This window comes from Larus michahellis, chromosome 3, assembly GCF_964199755.1.
Source record: "Larus michahellis chromosome 3, bLarMic1.1, whole genome shotgun sequence".
Taxonomy (NCBI): domain Eukaryota; kingdom Metazoa; phylum Chordata; class Aves; order Charadriiformes; family Laridae; genus Larus; species Larus michahellis.
The window spans coordinates 107626993-107649825 of NC_133898.1; the positions used below are offsets into that span (position 1 = coordinate 107626993).

The 22833-nt window shown below is 35.9% G+C and overlaps 1 protein-coding gene across 1 annotated transcript in view; it reads left to right on the forward strand.

The window, feature by feature from the left end:
- Positions 1-22833, forward strand: part of CSMD1 (CUB and Sushi multiple domains 1) — a 1197588-nt gene that overhangs the window by 913893 nt on the left and 260862 nt on the right. The window contains exons 18-21 of the mRNA XM_074581652.1: positions 9302-9490; positions 12024-12140; positions 13569-13784; positions 15857-16045. Coding sequence (XP_074437753.1) covers positions 9302-9490; positions 12024-12140; positions 13569-13784; positions 15857-16045 — 711 coding nt within the window. The remainder of the gene's footprint in view (positions 1-9301; positions 9491-12023; positions 12141-13568; positions 13785-15856; positions 16046-22833) is intronic.

Sequence of the window (22833 nt, forward strand, 5' to 3'; positions counted from 1 at the left end):
TCTTTTGACTATGAAAGGAGCTTAAAGACCAAACAAGCCTGTGGACACATCAGTGGAAGCATCTTAAACTGAAACTGAGTCTAGCCCTGAATGTCCACGCTGTAGAAAACAATGCAATACAAAAAGAAACTTTTTGCCTGTCACCAACTGGAATGTGTATGTCCATATTTATAGCATAAGTCATCCAGAGAAAGCTTGCTGAACACTTCATACCTATGTCAGTGCATTTGCTCCACAAGGCTCCTTAAGTCAGTCACAGCCTCACTGTTTATATTGCTTTCTTCTCACGCTACGTTTCTCACAGGATAAAAATTGTCTCCGTATTGCGTTGTGTTGTGCATGCTTATGTAATACAACTGGAATTTGTCACAGAGTCTCTCTTCTTTGCTAGTCAGGCCTGGGAGCTCCTGAGCATTTCTGTAGTGGGTATCCTTCCTTGATCCTTACCTCTGTATTGAAAAATGTGCACATGCCAGAGTGCACGTGCCAGAGGTAGTTACAGTAACTAGTAACATGGAAGTACTAAGCAGATTAAGTCAGCGTTTTCAAAAACAGATGGAAAGACCCTATGGAGATGCTGTGTAGTCTGTCAGGAACAGGGGAGACCAAAGATTTGATCACCCTTGAAGCCTTAACTATAGAAATTTCTTATGTTAAAGATATCACAACAGAGCTTCTATTTGTTTCATGTTTCTTCCATTGTAGAAGAAAAGGCATTCAGTTATAAGTTTTAAGAAAAGTTTCTGAATATTTTCTTTGGAAATTCATATAACTATCTTATTCAGACGTGTCCTAAAAATCTTCCAATTATAGTCATAACTTTGAAGATAAATTAAATCACTGAACTGTGAAGCAGCAGGACCTTAATCTTGCTTAAAAAGCTCGGTATAAGCTATACTGAGTTGCTACTGAAATGGCAGTAATTTTCTATTAAGCTAAAATATGACTGTAATACAGCTTTAATAAAATTGTGACCCTTAAAAGTACTTCAGATGTAAAGGCAATTTGTAAATTCCCCACCTTAAATTTCTGTAATTCAGCTTCTTGGTGTAACTTCTAACATAGATAATGCAAGACCGTGTAGGTCAATTCTTATGCATCTAAGCAAAAAAATTAATGAAATGCCCATAATATTCTTTAAGTAAAACTACTAATAAAATAGTCCATGTTCTCAAGAATAGTTCATCTATATTCTTTTGACCACCTTGCCTCAGGCCTCACATCTCCCTGATCTGCTTCCCTAGTTCTGTGGGTTTTGTTTTTTTTGTTTTTTTTTACAGCTCCTCATTCTGTGAGATAGATTGTGCAATCTTAGTCTTTTTCTTAAACTAAAACACAGAAATACCTTTATCCAGAGATTCCGTTAACATAAAACCATATTTTATTACGGTATTTTTTTTAAATTTATCTTCCCTTAAACAAGAAAACATGGTATTTTTCAAAGAAAATTGAGCAATTGTTTCTTAAATCCAGATAATTTATTTAAAAGTTATGTTTATTTATGGATTAACATTCCGTTCTGTACTAAAATTTATCTGAAAAATGGAACAGAGATCATAGTTATGCATTGAGACAGTAATCATCCCATATCACCATTTACATCAGTACGTATTTGATAAACATTACAATTCTCTTAAATAGTCAGGGAAAATTGTTTTAAGTCAAGGATCACCCATCTTTGTAAAAACTTTCCTTTTCGGTCATTGAAACAAGCTAGTAAAATTAATGCTGTGATTTACCTTAGTTGAAATGTTATCGATAATAAAAAAGATAAAAGTAATACTTTATTCATAGTGTATAAAATCAGGTATTTGTTTAGATTTGGTTTTGGAAAAGAACTTTTTAGATGCACAAATATGCAATCTTCATGGACTTAACAAAGAGTCAAGATCATTCAGACAGCCCACAATCAGTTTTAGCAACGATAACATAAAAACAAAATACTTCCTTGCACTCTTTCGTTTGAAGAAAAAATAATCCTTGTGAATAGTCTGGACATGAGGAAAAGATTTGTAAATTTTCCATTGTCAGGACACACTCACTCGAAAAAGTTTTTGGAATGTTGGGGAAGAACTTTTTGTTTCAGCAGTTGATTTTACCCTGACTAAGAAGAACCAATAGAAAGCCTGAATAAGAAAGATGATTTTTGTGAAAGTGCCCATGAAATACTAGAGTTTATAATTCTTAAGAAATGAAAGAATGAGGCAGCACAATTGTGATCAAGTTGATGGTTTTTAGAAATCTAAACTTAACCAAACTTGAGAAACTGGTAGATGAATGGTCTTAGGAATGAATTCTGAGAGTCGTTTATGAAAGAGATGATATTAAGGCCCAACAGCATTTTGGGCCTCTCTTTTTTGGAGAGAAAGAAAAAATACTATCAATTTCTGTAGCTATTTAAAAATCCTTTTTAATGAGATGTAAACCAAAAGTTAATCATATACGTGTTGGTTATAGTCAAACATTGCTATACACGACCATCAAAGAATAACACAGATCTCTTAGGATAAAATCAGAAAATACAAAATACACATTTGTTACGGAAGCAAGAGACAGAAGGACAATAACAAAAAATATCTATTGAATATCATATTGAAAATGAGAAGAAAATTAATATCACTACTTCGTAAAAATTGAGCAAACATCAGATGTTACAGAGAAGACTAAACATTCTTTTTCTGTTTTGCAACATTTACAGAAAAGCTTAATTTTCACCATGTAGTTAACACAATTGAGTGAACATTTACAAGGTAAGAATGCAGCATATGGAAAGAGGGTGCTACATGCCTGCCCAGGGAGGTGGTTGAGTCACCATCCCTAGAGGTATTTAAGAAACGTCTAGATTTGGCACTTTAGGGCATGCTCTGAAGGGCAGAGATTGTAGGGGGTTGGGGTTTTTTTCTGGGATTTTTTTTTTGTGTTTGCGTGTATGATTGGACTCGATCATCTCAAAGGTCCTTTCCAACCATGAAGATTCTATGATTCTATGATATTGTGATAATTAAATATATTCTGTTCATCAGGGACTGTTGAAGTTCCCTGTGCTATCCTTAAAGGCAAAGCAGAAGCAGTCTCCACTCCACTGAAAATTATGTCTGAAAATTCAAAACTGTAGGGAAGTTTCAAACAATTGCAGAAGGGCACACATCTTTCAAAGAAGGGAGGGGCAAAAAAAAAGAAAAGAAAAAAAAAGATGAGGGCCAGAAGGATCAAGGACATTAGTTTTATCTTCACTCTTTAAAGATACCAGTTTCAAGCTGATAAACAAGGTGATAAGGAACAAATTATTTGTATTTGATAAGAACAGACTATGTCAAACCAGTCTAATTTCTTTCTTGACGGGTTATCTGGTTTTGTAGATTTGGGAATGGAAAAGGAGGGAAACAGCTCTGTGTTGACATTTAAAAGGCTTTTAGAAGCTTTCCAGAGAAAATACAGAAATTTGGTCTAGATGAAATTATTAGAGATGCAACAGGTTCCCTCAGTGAGCACTGGAAAAAGTTGCCCAGAGAGACTGTGGTGTCTCCATCCTTGGAGATACTAAAAATGCCTCCAGATGTGCTTCTGTGCGAGTGGCTCTAGGTGACCCTGTCTGAGCAGGGGGGGTGGGCCAGGTGACCTCCAGAGGTTCCTTCCAACCTCAACCATTATGTGACTCTGTGATGCTGTGAACAATTCTGAAAACTTTTATGCAAAGAGCAGCCAGCAATTAGTAGTTTCATTGTCTAACTGAAATTTGTAGGGATCCTACTGTGATCTGGCCTACATCCAAAACTATCTGATATTTTTATTAACAATTTTGACGCTAATATAAGAAGTACACTTACAAATGCTGAGGATGATTCCAGTCTGCAATTATAGCAAGCATTATGGTGGAGATGGTTAGAATTCAAAACAAACTAGATGAGCTGAAGAAATGGTCTGAAATAAAGAAAAAAGAACTATCAAAATCTATAAAGAAACATGCTAAGCATAAATAGAGAAGGAGAAATGACATGCACAAATACAAAATAGAAATACAGTAGAAAAGGATATGGTGTTTACACAGAACATAAATAATTTAGAGGAAAATGTAGTAGTAATGCAAAAAAGTAAAATCTTCTGGCTGTTGCAGTCAATCATCAAAAGAAAAAGAAAAGAATGACAGAAAAGACAATTTTTGTTTACAGGACTACTTTATCTAGGACTTGGAATATAATTATCTCACTTCATTTGCTGACCAGAGAGAATATTGTGTCCAGTTTTGGGACCCAGTTTAAAAAAAAAAGTAGAAGGTTGTTAACATGGAAAACATGACACACATGGAGTCATTGAAAGGTCTGCACTTGTTTAGTCTAGAAAAGGGATGACTTGACAGGCAGGAGGGAAGGCATAACAGTCTCATGTGCCTAGGAGCTAAGAATTGCAGCTAGCCCTGGAGTTCGGTCTAGAACTTTGCTAAAATGCCTGTGGTCCCTGTCAGCAATGAGCAGGACAGAGGTGACAACAAAAATAATGTGCACGCAAGTACGCTCCTAAATTTGACTGTGTTGTGCTCTGTCGCTTGGAAATACCTTCCAAATATTCTCTGGGGAAAGATTTTTTCAACTTTATGTGGAGGAGGAATTTAAAAAGCTCGTGTAATAATGTCACGACTCCCTCTTTCCTTTCATCCTCTACGCCCCCTTCCACTACATTCACTCTCCCACTTCTCACTTCCCATTTTCAAGCACCTTTGCTTCCCCATCTCCTTTATAACATCATCGATATGTTTCTCTAACAGGAATTTTTAAATTCTGTTGACTGTATCACGGTTTTCAGTGATGTAGCAGTGTTCAGTAACGGATGTAACAGATGCAGTGCATAACACAGCGACTGCTCCATAGCTAGCAGGAGTGGGTAACGTAGTGGTTATGGCACACAGCTATGTTTTGCTTTCTTTTTTTCTTACCTGACTTATTTTCTTCATGCATTTTGTGCCATGAGCATTCTTTAGGCAACCTTTTAGCAATCTTACACTTTAATATTCCATTTTTCTAATTATTTTAACTATTTAACCTGTGAAGGGAAAAGCATAGGTGTATAACACTGTATACCCCGAGCGTGCTTCATGCTCTACAGCACCAAATTAATTTCCTCTTCAAAGATCTAATGGGATCTAATGATTAAACCAGTTTCTAAAAATAATTGTTTGCAAAATATGCATTTTAATAATCAATGAAGCATCTAATATAGCTAACGACAGCAGGTTGATAAATGGTTGATGAAATGTCAGTGTTGACAGAGTGAAGTTTTTGAGGATGGCTGTCCATATTTTTCAGTTATTCAGTGATGTACAAAATCTGTTTGTATGTTTGCTGTTTACTTTGGATTGTGTGTTATGTTCCTTTGAAAAGAGGATGATTAAACTCTAGGGCAGAATTACCTGCTTATCTAATTCCCACTGCTACATGGAGTGAAGTGGAGGGAGACTACCCAGGGAGCTACTGAGCATGCTCCTCTTGGGAAATACTGCATTATGTAAGGTGGGAGAGAAAAGACATGGTTTTCACCCATACTTTAGTCTTATATTTACTGAGCCAATTATGAATAGTATTAAATCAACTCTTTCCAACCATGAGCCCAAAATTTATCACTCTGATGCCAGAATTGCTCATATATAGTTTAAAATTGTCTTTGTAGTCAGGAATCTCAGTACTCAATCTTCTCTGATGTTATCTCCTATTAAGAAAAAAAAAACAAAACAAATTGTTGTCCAAAGAAACAAAGAATAATTATTTTATTCTCAGCTATCTTTACAATTGCAAATTCTTACATACTGAATATTTCCTCCCAAGAATTAAGCTCTGTTGTATGAGCTGCCTTTTTTATTTATACAGCATCACTATTTCAGTCAGGAACTTGGAAGTTCATAGGGTTGCTGCAGCTTTTGGTCTCCTTGCAAAAATCTGAAACAATGTAGTCAAAGTAATCTAGAATTATCATTTCAAAAAGAAACTGGTAAGAGTTTACCTGTTATATCCCAAAGCAGTTGATGTCTTGAGGCAGGGGTGGAAGGGTGCCCCTAAGAGGAAAGAATTTTAAGGACGCTACCGTGGACGTGCATCTGCTCTAAGAAAACTCAAAACATGAAGTATAGTTTGTCTAAAAAAAACCTAATGTGTATCAAAGTTAAAATTTCATACACAGTTATGATTTACTTAAGGCAGATACAGTGCAGAATATTACAGACTTAAAAGGGTTCTTTGAGTCTATATTAAGCAATTTAAGCCAGGTGAAGGGAATCTAAAAATGCACTATGTCAGTTAACATGGTACATTTGCATTAAGAGCATGCAGTCAAGTCTAGAAGAAACTTACTCATCTAGAATTTAAGTATGGCAGGGATGCTTCATGAAAACTAGACCATAAGCTTTCAAATATGAGTTCTAACTGAGATATAAGAATAGCTGGAGGGTATAGGGAATATTCCTCTGTGTAATCTGGAGTCATTTTATGATATTTTTTTGGTTTGTAGTCCTGCTTCCAACCCTCATATCTATAATTCTAAAACCTCTATTTTATGCCCTGATAAATATTTTTTTCCTTAGTTTTTAATTCCTCCTACTTCTTTCCTAAGGTTGTGTGATAGTCCTGGATAAATAAGGCAGGATAGAAGCAGTAAACTGAGAGTACAGCTTCCAGAAACAGTTAATAGATATGCAGGCAGCTGAGAGGACCAGCACCTTCAGTATGTGTTTAGGGGGCTAAGGCGCTAGGAAATGCCTAACGCCCTGCTATAGAGAATTTTGTGCTGTCAGCAGTCGGCTTTGAAGAAGGAACTGCTTCGGCAAAAAGTAGACTGGAATGATTCATGCTAGAAATTCAGGTCACCTGTAAGGAAGCACATAAAATCTTTAAAGTCCTCAGGAGAACTAATCTTTCACAAGGCTCTCACAGCATCTATGTGTGACGACATCACCCGTATGAAATCATGCCAACTTACAGCATTCCTTCCTACTCAGCACCGAAATACTGAAATTAATGTGAAAACTCATGTGAAAACACTTAAGTTTATGCAGTGGGTGCCAGAGCTTTGAGGTGGATATGTCTAAATTTTATCCCAAAAGCTGACAAGGAATTTTAAACTCCAAAGTAAGTCCAGCGTTATTTAAACAGACACACAACAGATAATTTTTCAAAATAAAGTAGATCAAAATAATTGCCTGAGAACAAACATTAAAGTATTTATAAATGGTTTACACACACATATACTTCCTGTCCCTTTGTGGTCAGTTTTTTTAGCACGTCAGTGGCTTTTTGGGTTGCAAAAAACTCTACACAGGCTCCTCCAGGTCTCTCTTATCTCTGCAGCTTGACTCTGTATTTGCTACCTGCTGTTTTCAGCCAGCTTCTAGATTTTCCTTCTACTGCAGGCTTCATGCTGGCTTTGTCCTTCATACTCTTGGTTGTCTTTTTACCCACGACAGCCCTCATTCTCAAGGTTTTCGTCTGGACATTCTCAGCTTCACACAGAAGGAGGAACAATGTCCCCTTCAGTGAAGAGGTTCTAACTAACTCGGTCATTCTTGTTTCCAGACATATGACACAATCTTATAAGGTGTAGGCATCAAGGTTTACAAGGTTAACCATCAAGGTTTGGTTACAGGGGGGCTGCTGGGGTAGCTTTTGTGAAGACAGGCCACAGGCTGCCCTGTGCCAGACACAGATGATTCCAGCTGGCTCCAACTGACCCACTGCAGGGCACAGCCTGTCAGCCAAACTGGTGGCACCCCTGTGGTAACATATTCAAGAAAGGGCAAAAAGCTGCATAAGCGAGTGAGGAGTGAGGAAAAGAAAGTGTGAGAAACAATCCTACAAATGCTAAGGTCAGAGAAGAAGGAGGTGCTCCAGGTAGATATTCCACTGCAGCCCACGGAAGAGACCACAGTGGAGCAGATAACGCGAACTGCAGCCCATGGCAGGCCTCGTGTCAGTGCAGGTGGGTATTCCCTGAAGGAAGCTGCAGACCACGCAGGCCCACACAGGAGCAGCTTTATCCTGAAGGGCTGAAGCCCGTGGGAAGGACTCACGCTGAGGAAAGACTGACCACAATTCCCATTCCCCATCCCTGCTGGGCCACTTGGGGAGGGGTGGGGAGGTAGAAGAGTTGGGAACGAAGGAGTGAACTTGAGCCTGGGAAGAAGGGGGTGGTGATGGGGTTGTTTTATATTTTGTCTCTGTTTCTCACCATCCTACTCTATTTTTAATTGGCAATAAGTGAAATTAATTTTCCTCAAATTGAGTCTGTTGTAGCTGTTATGGTAATTGACAAGTGATCCCCCTGTCTTTACCTCAGCCCGTGAGCTTTTAATCTTATTTTCTGTCTTAGTTTCTCCGCTGTACTGTTGAGGGGGGGAGTGAGAGAGCAGCTGGATAGGGGACTGGCAGCCACCCAAGGTCAACCCACCACACGTAGTAACAGAAAATAAAAGAAATTCCTTTCATCCCCATAGAAAGTCTTAATTTGTTTCCGTTGTGTGTATCCATTATAGCTCATTACATGATTAAATTCTACAATCGTTGGCTATCACTATAAGCATAATGGATAATGCTTGGTTAATGAGCCTCCATTTGATAATTTGTTGTGTTTTTTTTTTTTCGTTGTTCAGTGTATAGCTCCAGGTTTATTTACCAAACACTATTCAATCTCTGCTATAAGACATAATTACTAAAGACTCCTTTTGTAAGATAAGAGTTATACAATTGCGTAAGCTGTGTTCATTGCCTTTCTATTTTTGATGCATAGGATAGTATCTGTAGGAATTAACAAGTAGTTTCTGAGTTCATCAAAAAAAGCAGTTTTTTGACACTGCTTTTTGCTAACTCAAATAACCATTACTCTGACAGAGGAAAGTTGAACTGTCTCGCAGTATCAGAAATTGAATAGATGAAATGCAATAACCAAGTATGATTTATATACTAGCAAGATTTGTATTCGTACTTTGAACCTTAATATCTTCCTATAGTTCCAGATGTTTGGGGCTTTTGTTGGCTTCTGGTTTCATTGTTTGATAAAATATACTTTAAAGCTCCAATCCTTCCCAAGTCATTTGAGCTTCTCTGTTCTATGAGACTGAAAATTGAAAAACTATGCTTTGAGTCAGTGACAACAGCTAGAGAATGTGCTTTGTATCCCACATTGGTTCTCAGACTATGCTAACAAGTATCTTTTGGGGGCTCTTTCTTCCTCCTGTCTTACTCATTTTGTGTTTTCTTTGGGATTTTTTCTGTTTACTATCTGAAAAAAAGGGAAATAAACAAATTAAATCTGTGTGTTTCAGGTGTTACACTGGAATCAGATTCCTGCCTCGACCCAGGGATTCCGGTGAATGGCCATCGCCATGGTAACAACTTTAATATCCGCTCTACAGTAACTTTTAGCTGTGATCCAGGATATACACTGAGTGATGAAGAACCACTCATATGTGAAAGAAACCATCAGTGGAATCATGCATTACCCAGCTGTGATGGTAAATGTCAAGTTCTTTAGATGGCAGCTTTAAAGTCCAAGAAAGTTAATCTCCTATTTTCGAGAACTAATTAAGCTTATCATTGCTGCTACCTCCCTGCAATTATACCAAGATCCATACTTTTCAAAAATGGTTTTACTGTTAATAAAAGCCATACTTTACATCTCTGTATCAACTTTCAGTCAAGTACTGTAATGTACAGTGAAATCTATAAATTCACCAATAGAAAAATCAGAATTCTCAGAGGGTGCCACGGTTCAACTGTGAATGCAAATGGTGCCATACAATTAATATTTTCAAAGCAAAGCCAATAAACTTTACTTACATTTTAAACTTAGAATACTGAATACCAAAATGATTGCTCAAAATTTAGAATGCTGTGTACCAAAACAGATCATGATCAGCTCATATAAGGAATTTTCTTGACATATTTTTGTTTTGAAATTTTGCTTTGTTCATTAATTGTTTGGGGGAATGTGCAACATGTAACTGTATAGAGTGTTTGTGAAATGTTTCTTTAAATGCTGAACTATACAGTATTTCTGTGATTTTTTTTTTTAACATTGGATTTTTTTCGAAGTTCTTTTTCTATGAACTAGAGAATCAGCTCAGTTTTTTGGTGGAATGCTTGTATAGTTGCTACAAAATCCCTCTGATTGATAGAAACCAGAGTAAATAAGATCCAAATATAGCTAAGTATTTCAATCGGGATAGAACCCAGAACCTCTGAAAATGAGGGTGGTGAAACACTGGCACAGGTTGCCCACAGAGGTGGTAGATGTGCCACCTCTGGAAACATTGAAGGTCAGGTTGGACGGGGCTCTGAGCAACCTGATCTAGTTGAAGATGTCCCTGCTCATTGCAGGGGGGTTGGACTAGATGATCTTTAAAGGTCCTTTCCAACCCAAACCATTCTATGATTCTGTGAGCATTTTGCAGTCACCTGCAGACTATTGATGTTCTCCAAATTACAACTTCAGAAATTAAATCAGCAGAATAAATCCCTCAGGGAAAAGCACGTTGCTCTGTTTCATGCCAACAAAGATGAAAAAGAACTGTTTACAGAGTCACAGTTGCTAAAGTTCCCTCTAAGTAATGTGTCATTCTCAAAGTACTATAATCTCAAGGTAGAGCATGAAAATAATTTTCGAAGGAGAGCTAAATAAAAACAGATCTTTTACATATTTTTAATTTTAAACTTATATCTATGTAAATTATTTGTAAATATTTAATATCTGCTTTAAGGAATGTTGCATAGTCAAATATTTTTCTTCCTTCTCTGATGTTTACAGAATAAGAGGGATTTTGAATTAATATATACTACCATTCATTTATGGCGTTATGAACCTGATATTTGTAATTACGTTATTTATTATTAAGTAACGTTATCAACCATATATTTACTGTGGTTTTAGCCATGGGTATTCTCATTAATATTTATGTGAAGAAATAAATATATGCAGGCAAAACGAGGCTAGAAACATTTCATTTCCTTCTATTTATTTATAAATATATATAATATATAAATTCAAAAAACATTAAAAACTTTAAAAACACCTTAGTCTTATAAGAAATGAAAAAAAAGAGCTTTAGCTATAATGCCAGAACGTTTGTATGTATACATATATACATTTACATACAAGTACTGCAAGTTTATTGAACAATTTGCCATCTAGTTTATGGCAAAGTATATCCTTCTATTTGAGGAAGAAGAATAAAAGCATCTTAATGCTTTGTTGTTTTATTGTTAAATACTTATTTTATTAAAATTTAAAAATAATAATAAAAAAAACATTAAAAGCTGGACAGCAGCAATTGAGTGAAAAGTACAGCCATGCTGTATTTAAAAGATCAGTGAGCAATTCAGCATGCAAATCTTAAACTTTAATTAACTCACCATGCAAATTTGAGTAGCTTAGTTTAGCAAATGCTCGTATGCATAAAATGTATTCTTGAGTAGTTCTTTGTCTTCAAAATACTGAGTTCCAAATAAATTACTTATGATAGGACAATCTTAATCTTTGAAAGACAGGAACATAAACTGCCCTCCCCCGCCCCTGAACATTGCAGAAGACATCAAATAGAGACAAACTTTTCTATTATTTAAAAAATATGCATCTTCTTTCTTAAATATTTTTGTTTGATGAAAATTAAATTAAATATATACCTTTCTAAATACGTAGTACAAGAAAAGTAGCTGCAAGATATTTGATTTTTTAATTATTTCACAAAAAAAAAAATCTTACTTCCTCAATACTGCTACAATAGGAATTAATTCTTGTAGTATTCTGGAACAAATAAACTCCCTTTCAAGGATTAATTAAAGAATAACCAAATTGTTGTCAAATGTGAATGTCATGGCTTTGAATTAATTAACTTCTTATTTTAATACCTGACCCTATTTTTAATTTTAAGGGTAGTTCAAAAAGTGAACTAGATATTTATGTATTTATTTTAATAAAACCAGGACTTCTGTATGACTTCTGTTTGGTTTTCTCCCCCCTGCCCCTGCTTTTTTTTTTCTCTTTTTAAGCTTTATGTGGTGGATATATTCATGGGAAGAGTGGAACTGTTCTTTCTCCAGGTTTTCCTGATTTTTATCCAAACTCTTTAAACTGCACTTGGACTATTGAAGTGTCACATGGCAAGGGTAAGGATGTACTATGAATTGCATATGTATATGTAATGTCCATGTTTAAAAAATCAAGACACACAAACACAATAAAATACCTTTTATGAACGGAGTTAGATCAGTGCTTTCTGCCATTCTTTTGAGGAAGAAGTTTAATTTCCCGAAATAAATATCATCAAATGTGGTCTTTCTAGTTTGTGGTTATTTTGCAAAATGAACATTTTTTTAACAGTTAGCAGAGGAAATGTGGTTTAGTCTTTCTTAGAAAAATTGACAGAAAGTAGAAGAGGTAAAATACATGAAAATAATAGTTACTTGTTAAATAGTACTAAATTTTTCAGTGAAAGCTGTCAGGACCTTGTTGATAGATCTTCTCCATTATTAAGCATGAAGAAGCAGATTTGATCTGTCTATTAGTAAGCTTAGATTTCAGACTTAAATCATCAGGGTCAAAAATAAAATATCTATGTTATATATACAGTAGAGTAACAGTTGGATGCACAGTTGAGCTTCACAGCTCATCTGTTAGGGAAATGTGTGAAAGAACTAAGGAAAAAAGCCTAAGAAGTAGTAATGATGTGTTACATACCATTAAATGAAAACATAATAAAAACACTCCTCAGTCTCCGTCCTATGACAAGAAAAGTCTGTTATCTGTGGTAATCTGAAAAGTATATTGGAAGTTTCTACTGCGTAGTATCTTTTAATGCACTGTATTTTTGTTTGAAAGTCAAATGGCATTTCAAATGTAAAATACATAAGACTTTCTAAGAATGTTGTTCCCCACAGTAAATAATTGTATTTGAAAACTTAACTGTAGTTCTAAATTTAATTCATTGCTGGACTGGAAGTTGGAACTGAAAGAACCAGTCATGACTTGAGTAAAAGACTGGTCCCAGCAAATATGAATCTGATTATATGGAATACCATCCATAAAACTTGTATCAGCTTTGCCCTTGTATATGGGCACTTCCCTGAAGTTTAGAGTAAAAAAACTGAATTGTGTTGGAGGAAATGCAAAAATAAAACATGAATACAAAATTTTAGCCAATTATAAAGTGTCTCCTAGTTTAATAGTGGGATAATGGTAGAGATTATAAATAAAAAAAAAAGACATACAGGAACTTGAATAAAATCTGTACAATACAAATTTAGATTTCAGAGTTCTGTATACAGATAACACTGAATCTCATCAGTTCTCTTATGGGAGCTATCGATTTACAGTGAGCTAAACAAACATCCACACTGCACATATTGATTGGTTGAGCCTAAGGGCTTTCTGCAAGTTTTATTTTCCGAATTTCAGGTTTTGATTCCATGTGTGACTTTTTCTAAAAATCTTTCAATATAACGTAAGATTTACTTTCTGTGTCACCTATGTATAAAGGAAGAGAAAAAACTTCCTCTTAAATGCTTTTCTTTCCCTCCTTTTTAATATTTTTAAAGGTGTACAGCTGGTTTTTCATACCTTTCACCTTGAGAGTTCTCATGACTATTTGCTCATCACTGAAGATGGCAGCTTCACAGAACCAGTAGCCAGGTTAACTGGCTCAGTCTTACCCCCTACAATTAAAGCTGGCCTCTTTGGAAATTTTACTGCACAGCTTCGATTTATATCTGATTTTTCAATTTCTTATGAAGGCTTCAACATAACATTTTCAGGTAAGAAAGTCCATTCTGCTAAATATTCGGAAACTGTTTCCAGGTAGTATTTTTAGTTGTAGATAGCAGAAACATTATGAAGCACCAGTAGAAAAAGTCAATAGAAATTGTTTAGTCTCTATTGTAGAAAAATAGCTAAAGTTTATAAAGGTGGCTAACAGATTGAGAAAGATGCTGGTGATGTGACTGTTTTAAGGAAAATTTTCCCTGTTCTTAGAGGACCACCAACAGTGTGAAAAAAAAGTCTGGAGGAAAATTAAGGGGAAAAAAAGTACAAAATTAGAAGGTGCTTCTTCAGAAGAAAGAAACTAACTGGTACTGTTTTACTAAAGGAAGTACAGAAACTGTAAAAAAGCAGTACTGTGCTAACTCAGAGTCACAGAGGAGTCTAAATCGGAGACTGATTTTGGAATAGGAAAGGTATATCTAAAACTAACTTCTGGTAACTTGTAGAAAAAATACACAAGATATCATTATGGATGCAAGGGGAAAAATTGTAGAGTGACAAAATATGTGCATCACAGAATTTTTCAAACACAGGCAAAGGTTTATGCCCTATCTACAACTGATATACACATAGATAGCCATCATATTTCATCATTTATATTAAATAAATATTTTGAGAACTATTATCAGGTACACTAATTTTATGACACAAATGGGTGTGTCTGTTTTCTTATTTTCACACAATCCGAATGTATTTCTTCATATTAAGTAGAATTTAGTGAGAAGACCTTAAACTGTTTTGAATGTTATCCGAGGCAGAAATTTGTCAGGAAAGTTCCCAGGTGCCAAAAGATCTGCCACAGGGTATCTCCATGTCTACCTCAGCCTTTGTGGTGCTGAGCAGTGATAGTAGTAGATCATATGTTTTCAAAACTTACAGCTCTTGCCAGCAGAAACTAGTGTGGTTTGTAGATTCCTCCTACTATTCGGGACACAAGACAATTACTATAAGGATTTCTTTCTTTATTTTATTCAGTTAAGTCAGCTGTTTAAACACTTATTCAGAAGCTTTGGGTTAATTTCTTCCCCTGACTAAATGTAGTTTCTTTCTCTAAGTCGATTTGACCCTACCTTCCACCAACCTCTAAAGTAAATGTTTCAGAAAATGTCTTTTCTTATCAGTTATCAGAAGTGTCTCTTCTCTTAAGAGATCTCTTGGGTCTTTGGATCATATTCTGAAGAATATAAAATCAGACTTTTTGATCTAACGTTCATCTTTCTCAACATCTTTTCTTGAGCAGTGGTCAGTAGTGAATATCTAAGGAAGAATAAAAAGCCCACAGAACAGGTCAAACATACAGTGATTCTTCACCAGCATACTCGGTGAGGATGAGGGAGTGTGTGGGTCAGGTATTTCCTGAGTGCGATGTAGTCCCTCTGTATGTAACAGCCATGATTTTTTCCCATTAATTTGTTCTGAGTCAACCTGAATTATTCCTGATGTATAGTTATAAAAAAGATTAAAAAATTAAGCCCTTGAGACTTCTTTAAAAAGATATGTATATATTCGTTTTCAGTTGGATGACACCTATAGGATTTCTAAAAGGCATACAAATAGAGATTGCCTGATTAAGAGTGTAGCTTTACTTAAGAAACTCAAGCCCACGTTTTGAAAATGTGGTCATATTTCTTTTCATTCATGTGACCCTTTGCTTATTTTTTTGTTAGATTATCTTCATTACATAATGATTTTTTTTTTAACTGTAAGTCTCACTTCTAAAGCTGTTTGGGAGTTCAGATTAAATGAACTGAGAATTATATACAAAGGATGTAATTAAACAAAATTACAGTAAACCACTTACATTACAAGCTGATTACAGCCCCCGAAATTAAGAAAATAAATGTAGTGTGGGTGGGACACAATAGATACATAATTACTGTATGTATGGCCATAATAGACATATAGAAACAGTACTAGGTTTTAGTAGAGAACACAACTCTGAAATACGTGTTTTCCAAGTGTTCTGTACTGATACAGTGCAACTAATTTGGTAAGTGTTTTTTTGGTTTTTCCCACGTTGACAGCTTGTCCCATTTATTTATATATTATGTTTTATTGTCTGCAGAGTATGATCTGGAGCCATGTGATGATCCTGGTGTTCCTGCCTTCAGTAGGCGAATTGGTTTTCATTTTGGTGTTGGAGATTCCTTGATCTTTTCTTGTTTCCCTGGATATCGCCTGGAAGGTGCTAATAAACTTACCTGCCTGGGAGGTGGTCGGCGTGTATGGAGTGCACCTCTGCCAAGGTGTGTGGGTAGGTGGTCACATGCTTTCATTTCATTCATCAAATCGTTAATAGCACATGGCATGTGTCAGAATACTGGGCAGAGAACAAAGTGCTTGGGTTGAAAGGACTGATCCCCAAGCTGTACAAACTTTAAAGTGAGTGCAAGATACAAGTAATGCATGTCTCTCTTACTTAAAGAAAACAAAAATAAGAAAGAGGAATAGTTAGAATTGTGATAGAAAATAAAATCAAAATGTTGTGTGAGATAAAATGTAAATCTAATTATTGAACTGTATGTTTGCCATAATTAAGATATAAATTTCATACTTTGTCTTTCAGGATACAGAAACAATGATTAGAGCTTTTAGGTGAAAATAGCCTTTTTTAGAGTACCGTGCCTGGTTTTAAGGGTCTTTTTTTTTGTATTGTGTTTTTATTTTTGTAACTCTAAACTGTTTTTTTTGTTTGTGTTGTTGGTTTAAGATTATAAACTACAAAGTATTACAGCATCGTATACTGTAATTTTTAAAATTATTGTGCAGTTGTTAAAGTCAGTAACTACAAGCTCAAACTGAGTGAACAGTTCTTTTCTGGGAAAATCTCTGGGACTGGATTTTATAAAATTTGTATAGTTGTTGTATTTGATTTGTGAGATGGTTTTATAACCACCGTGTGAAGTGAATCCGATCAGCTACTATTGACATAATGCTTCTAAAATGTCAAATAGTTCCACACACCTCTAAACAGATTTTCTTAAGAGGGTTCTTGTTTTAAATAAGGTTTTGTTTCATTAAGGGAGAAAGTCAGCTTCAGCTTTTTTCTTTTGTTTGTTTTAAAGTGACATCTCTCTATATCTGAAAAAAATCATATCACCTACACTGTGTATACACGTAACATACACATATGTAGTTTAAAAACCTGGGCTTATTTAACCCGTGATGAAATAAAGTAACAGATGAGAGAGAAACCAATATCATATGGAGTTTGCCATTTATTTGGAAATTCTAGATTTAAGTCTTAGGCTATTTTCAGCTTGATTCGTTTTAGAAGTATCACTTGCTTCTTTACATTGTGTCTCTGTGAACGTTGGCTAACCAAGCGCGCACCATCCTATATCACAGAATCACAGAATCGTAGAACAGCCCAGGTTGGAGGGTACCTCGAAAGATAAACTAGTCCAATGTTTTGTGGGAAAGGGAGCTAAAATGAGATTATCTAGCACCCTGTCCAATCGAGTCTTGAAAACTACTCTACCACATCCACGGGACTGATTTCACTGTAAAAAATTTCTTTCTTATACTGAGAGCAACTTGTCCCCGTTGCTCCTTGTCTTCTCCATGTGGCTCCTTGTGAAGAGAGAGCCTCCATCCTCTTTGTAGCCACACTTTCAGTACTGGAATACTATGATGAGATCCCCCTGAGCCTTCCCTTCTCCAGGGAGAAGAGACCTAACTACTTCAGTCGGTATTCATAGAATCATAGAATGGTTCGGGTTAGAAGGGAGCTTAAAGATCATCTCGTTCCAACCCCCCTGCCATGGGCAGGGACACCTCCCACTAGACCAGGCTGCTCAAAGCCCCATCCAGCCTGGCCTTGAACACTTCCAGGGACGAGGCATCCACAACTTCTCCACGCAGCCCATTCCAGTGCCTCACCACCCTCAAAGTAGATAATTTCTTCCTAATATCTAATATAAATCTACCCTCTTTCAGTTTAAAGCCATTAAGACCCCTTGTCCTATCGCTCCACTTGCTGATAAAGAGTCCCTCCCCATCTTTCCTGTGTGCCCCCTTTAAGTACTGGAAGGCTGCTATAAGGTCTCCCCAGAGCCTTAACTGGTTGTGAGCCGGGGTTGTCGGTCTGCAAGTGTTTTGTAGTGAATGGGATTCAGATTCAGATCCAAACATCTAAATTTGACTGTTTGCAGTGTCGTTGCCTACATTTAGGTATCTATTTTACAGTGAGATGAATCAGTGTCCAGGCATCGTTTAGACCCCTAAATAGAGGGGTTACTTCCATTTATTTAGTTAGTTATGCATAATCAGTCATTGACAAATGTGTTGCAGTTGGCCTGCTAGCTCCAGCATATCTACTGCTCCTTCATCATATACCTTGTTAGCACCTGTATGAAGTCTTGTTGCCAAGAGGTCAGTTCCAGAGCTGAAGTACTTTTGTAATCCAACACATACCGCCTTTGGTTATCTGCATTTGTGTTTCCTAGGACCTACTTTTAATTCCCATTGCTGTATACCTGTGTGCTATTAATTCTCTATTTCTGAGCTAATCTAATCTCTTAAAGTGAATTGACGCTGCCTATAGTATACATGGAAAGATGGTATGCTTTAGGAGGGCTTTCTAGACTTTCTAGACAAAGATTCATGGATTAGATGTTTAAGGTATAAAATTTCAATCTTGAAATCAATTGTAGTTTCTCAGAAATGCATTTAGTGAACCCGTTGGACCTTTGAGGTCCTCTCAAGGAGGATCTCTGTACCGAATAAGCAGAACCTGCCTTTGTAGTATTACACCACAGTTTAACCAAAGTGGGGGCAAAATTGCAACCAGTTTTAATTTGATGTTGATGTTCAGGTGAATTCTAGACCTGCCTTCATAACCAAGCCTTGCAAATACCAGAAGAAAGACAAAAAGCTTTCCTTGTGATAGGTGGTGTGTAAGAGGGATCTCAGCAGCCCACTTTTATATGAGAGCTAATTGGTTGCTGGAGTAAGAAATGTCTGTTGCTGGTCCTCTAGTTAAATTCTGAAAATGCCAAAGAATCAGTAAATGGCATTAGGAAGGATTACATGTGTATTTAAATGTATTTAGTATATAGTGAGTGAATATGTATGCCATCTGTAGTGACAATACTGGAAAAATAAGAAAATACTCTTTACTGATATCTTTAAATCATGAAGAATTCACTTAAAGTTGACAACATGCACCAAAAATATAATCTGCCCATCTTTATACACATTTTAATAACACAAGAAAACAAAAGCTAATATGCGTTCATTTTATGTAAGCTTTCTTTTTTCCCCAATATATTTTTTACTACCTTTTAAGTATTATTATCTGGAAAGTTATCTGTGTCTGTTCGCAAATACATTAGTTACCATTTTTATATATGAGGTTAGAGATATTTGTTGGAATAAGAGAAAAATTAATTAATCCTGCTCAGTTTATTCTTTGAAAACTGAGTAATTATTATGAAGTTCCATATATACAAAGAATTGTGCTAGAATGATAAGCTATATAGTTGGTGATGAAGATTTTATTTAGAATTACCATCTTGTAAACCTTACTTCATAAAATGGAAGGGTTTGTTTTATATTATTCGTTTTCTGGTTTGGAGACGTGCTCTATTTTTTGCTCAGTTTTATTCGTGTCATTTGAACATAAATTTTGAACCATTATTGTTTACAGAACATTTATTTTTCGGTTATGTGCAGCCTACATTCATATGAACAAAGATGCTCAATTGCACAAAAGGCTCAAAAAGTTATCATTTTCGGTATATAAATTCAATATGAAATTGTTTGCTTACTTTCATTTCCTGTCATTACTTGTTAACCAGATATTAATTTTCTTAGCAGAGGAATCAAAATGCACGTCTACAATATACTAAGTAGCAAGAAAAACTAATAATAATTATTTTGTCTAAAAATTAATATCTTATTTGAGCTATGAAATCTTCAAGAAGTTTTAGGTCTTGGGAAATTTGGGATATTTGCCTGTTTGGGGTTGTTTGGGGTTTTTTTGGTTTAGTGTCTCTAGTTTAGTTCAGATACCATAAGATTGTATCAGTCTGCAGGAATACTGTTCCCTGTCAGTGAAGAAGAGAGACATTTTATATGGTTGTCATGTATGTTTTGATTTTTTTAAATGTTTTTGTCTTTTAGAAAGCCTTTCCTATGTAATGTGCAGTAGTAATATACAGTAATATACAGTAATGCCTGCTATCTTGGAAATGCTCACTCAGTTATCCTCATAATGTGAATAACATATTGCAAAGTCACAAAGATTACCAAAGTCTCAATAATTAGCTTAATGAAGGATCAGCCATTGAATTAACCATGAATTTATAGGACTAATGGAACCACTTACTGTGCCAGACATAGATATACCTGTATATTCTCCCAGGCATAATTTAGAGATACATATCCAATCATATGTGTACATGATATGTCTGTAATTCATATAGAAAGGAAAATTGTTTATTGAGAGCTCAGATTTCCTTTTTGTTCTTAGTATTTTCAGTTTTGAATATATTTATAGACTGGTTCTAAGATATCTGTCATTAAATCCATGTAGAAGACCCCACTTCCTAATTGATTAAGAAAGCCTTTTAGAAATTATGCACAGGCAACTGGCACTTACCTAAAACAATATGTCTAAATAACCCTTTTAACTCAGTCTATGAAGAAAATTCGGTCTGTAAGAATGTTGTAGACTAAACATATCTGTAATGCAACTATGGCAAATATAAGGAAAGAAACTCTGCTAAGCAGAGAACCTGAGGGGGAAAGACACTCAGTGCCCTTCAGCTGAAGCTGCTTTCGTATGATTTTTTTCTTAGTACAAAGAATGTTTACAGAGGTTCCACTTCTTCTTACCATGGCACCTAAGATATTAGGGGTTAAGATACCCTCTTACCTTGAAGAGGAGTTCACACAAAAAGACTACTTTTTTCTCAAAAATGTCAAAAGAAACTACTTGTCCTGAAATCTGTGGGCTTTAGAGTGCACAATCAGAAGTTAAATGTAATCTCAGTTCAGTGGCACAAATTCATAAATATATTAGTGGATTGAATAGCTTCTTGATTATTTCTTCCTCATTATCATTTCTATACTGACCAAATTCATCTACATGATATATAGACACACCAACCTTTATATATCAATAAGGGTTTTTTAGACCACCTAGGACACATGGCAATATATACTTTATGATTCTTTTAATCAGATTCAGGATGAAAGCCTTTCAAATTTAATTGAATTTAATTTATAAACTAAACATTCACACAAGCACATACTGTTTTGTGTCACAGAAATAGTACTCAGTTTCATCTGCTGATGGAAAAAAAACAAGGAACCAACAGAGTTTCCAAAGGTATTGCCTTTCGCCCCACTCCATCAAAGTAAATAATTTCAAGTCCTTCCTCCAGGGTTCATCTCCAACATGTTCTAAAGTGTTCCTGGTTGGGTAATGAATTGTGCTTTTACACTATTTCTTCTTCTTTGAAGAGTTACTTTCCAGGTAAGGCAAATGCAGAGCTTTGGAGATCTTGTTAGCATCTTCTCTTAGTTATATCTTCTCCATGCTGCGCAGATAGATGGTCTTCCTCTGAACATTAGAGGTCTTTATCTGAGTTCCTGGATGTCGATTGGCTCTCAGAATAAGGCAGCAATCCCTTCTTCCTTCAGCAAGGACCCTCCTTTTCACAGCAAAAAGACACCGCCAGATCTATCTGCAAAATGAGATAAATGTTCCTAAACAGATGTCCTTGTAAATCTTATTTCCCAGTGTCAACCCTTTGCTTTCTTCATTTTCAGTTAGAATTATTTTAATGTTTATCTCAGCCACGCACCTCAAGCAGTTACGCAGTATTATTCCAGCTCATCACAAAGTTTTGAAGATGTTGCCTAGAGTTTCCCTTTGGGTTATCATTCCATTTCTATATTTGTCCTCCAGTTGGATCTCTCCCTCCTGACCAGAAAGCTTACAGCCAACTACTTGCTCTATTTGCTATTATTTAATGAGAAGAGCTGTACTGTTAAAAATTAACAAGTGCGGAGAAGATTCAGGCCCTTACGGCTAACTCCCTTTGCACTGTTTAAACACCAGGTGCAATCATTACCCAAGGTGGCATCAAATTTACCCCATCTCTGAAGACTAAACATTTCCCTTTCCCTTTCCCCACGCCCCCCTTAAAGCTTTGCTTCACCTGTGGAAGCAACCCCCCTTCCCTCAGCTGTCTGGTGAATTCTTTGTTTGCATTGTCACGATGTGGCTTTTCAGGAAGACCCTCCACCTCTTTATACCAACTGTAGAAACACTGGGACTGCCTGTCTCCTCACAGAGAATTTCACATTCTACATCAAATTGTTTAAAAGAAAGGTGGCGGGGTCATCCATAAAGAAATCTCATTTCCTGTAAGAGCTTCCTCAAGAGCACTCAAATAACAATGATGGCTTCCCTGTCAAATGTGCTAGTAGATGCTGTCTGCAGATGGGACACTTCAGTCTCTTTTCACACAAGAATGATAACTGTCTCCCATCTTTCTAGACACAGTGATTGCTTTTGGAAGAGCCATCCTGCGGTCTTCACTTAACTAGTGACTCACTCCAGCAAGTATCTTATAGTAAAGCTTTTCTGCAGTTACCCACAGTATAAAGGACACAGTCTTCTGAAGGGGAAAAAAAACCAAACTGGCTGGCTATATTTATATAACTCTTCTTTGAGATACATTTTCTGAATGTATATTCACAGTGTCCTCTTTTACTCCTCAAAATTTACTGTAACTGAGAGGAATGTGAGATTGAGGGGAACAGAGAGAGAGAGAGAAGCACACTGCTACTTTTCAGTTTTGTGTGATGCGCAGAATTAATGGAATTAGGAGCTCATTCTTATAGATAATGTCAAGGTAAAAATGCCTTGCTAATACCTAGCAATCCTGGCACAGTGCTACCTGGAAAATAAACATGTGCAGTGTTTTGAAAAAGAAATGTCACTAAAGTAACCCTTACCTTTAGGTTTGAGAGTAGCAATATGGGCATCTGGTTATTTTACTATTCTGAAACAGCTTGTCACCTGTA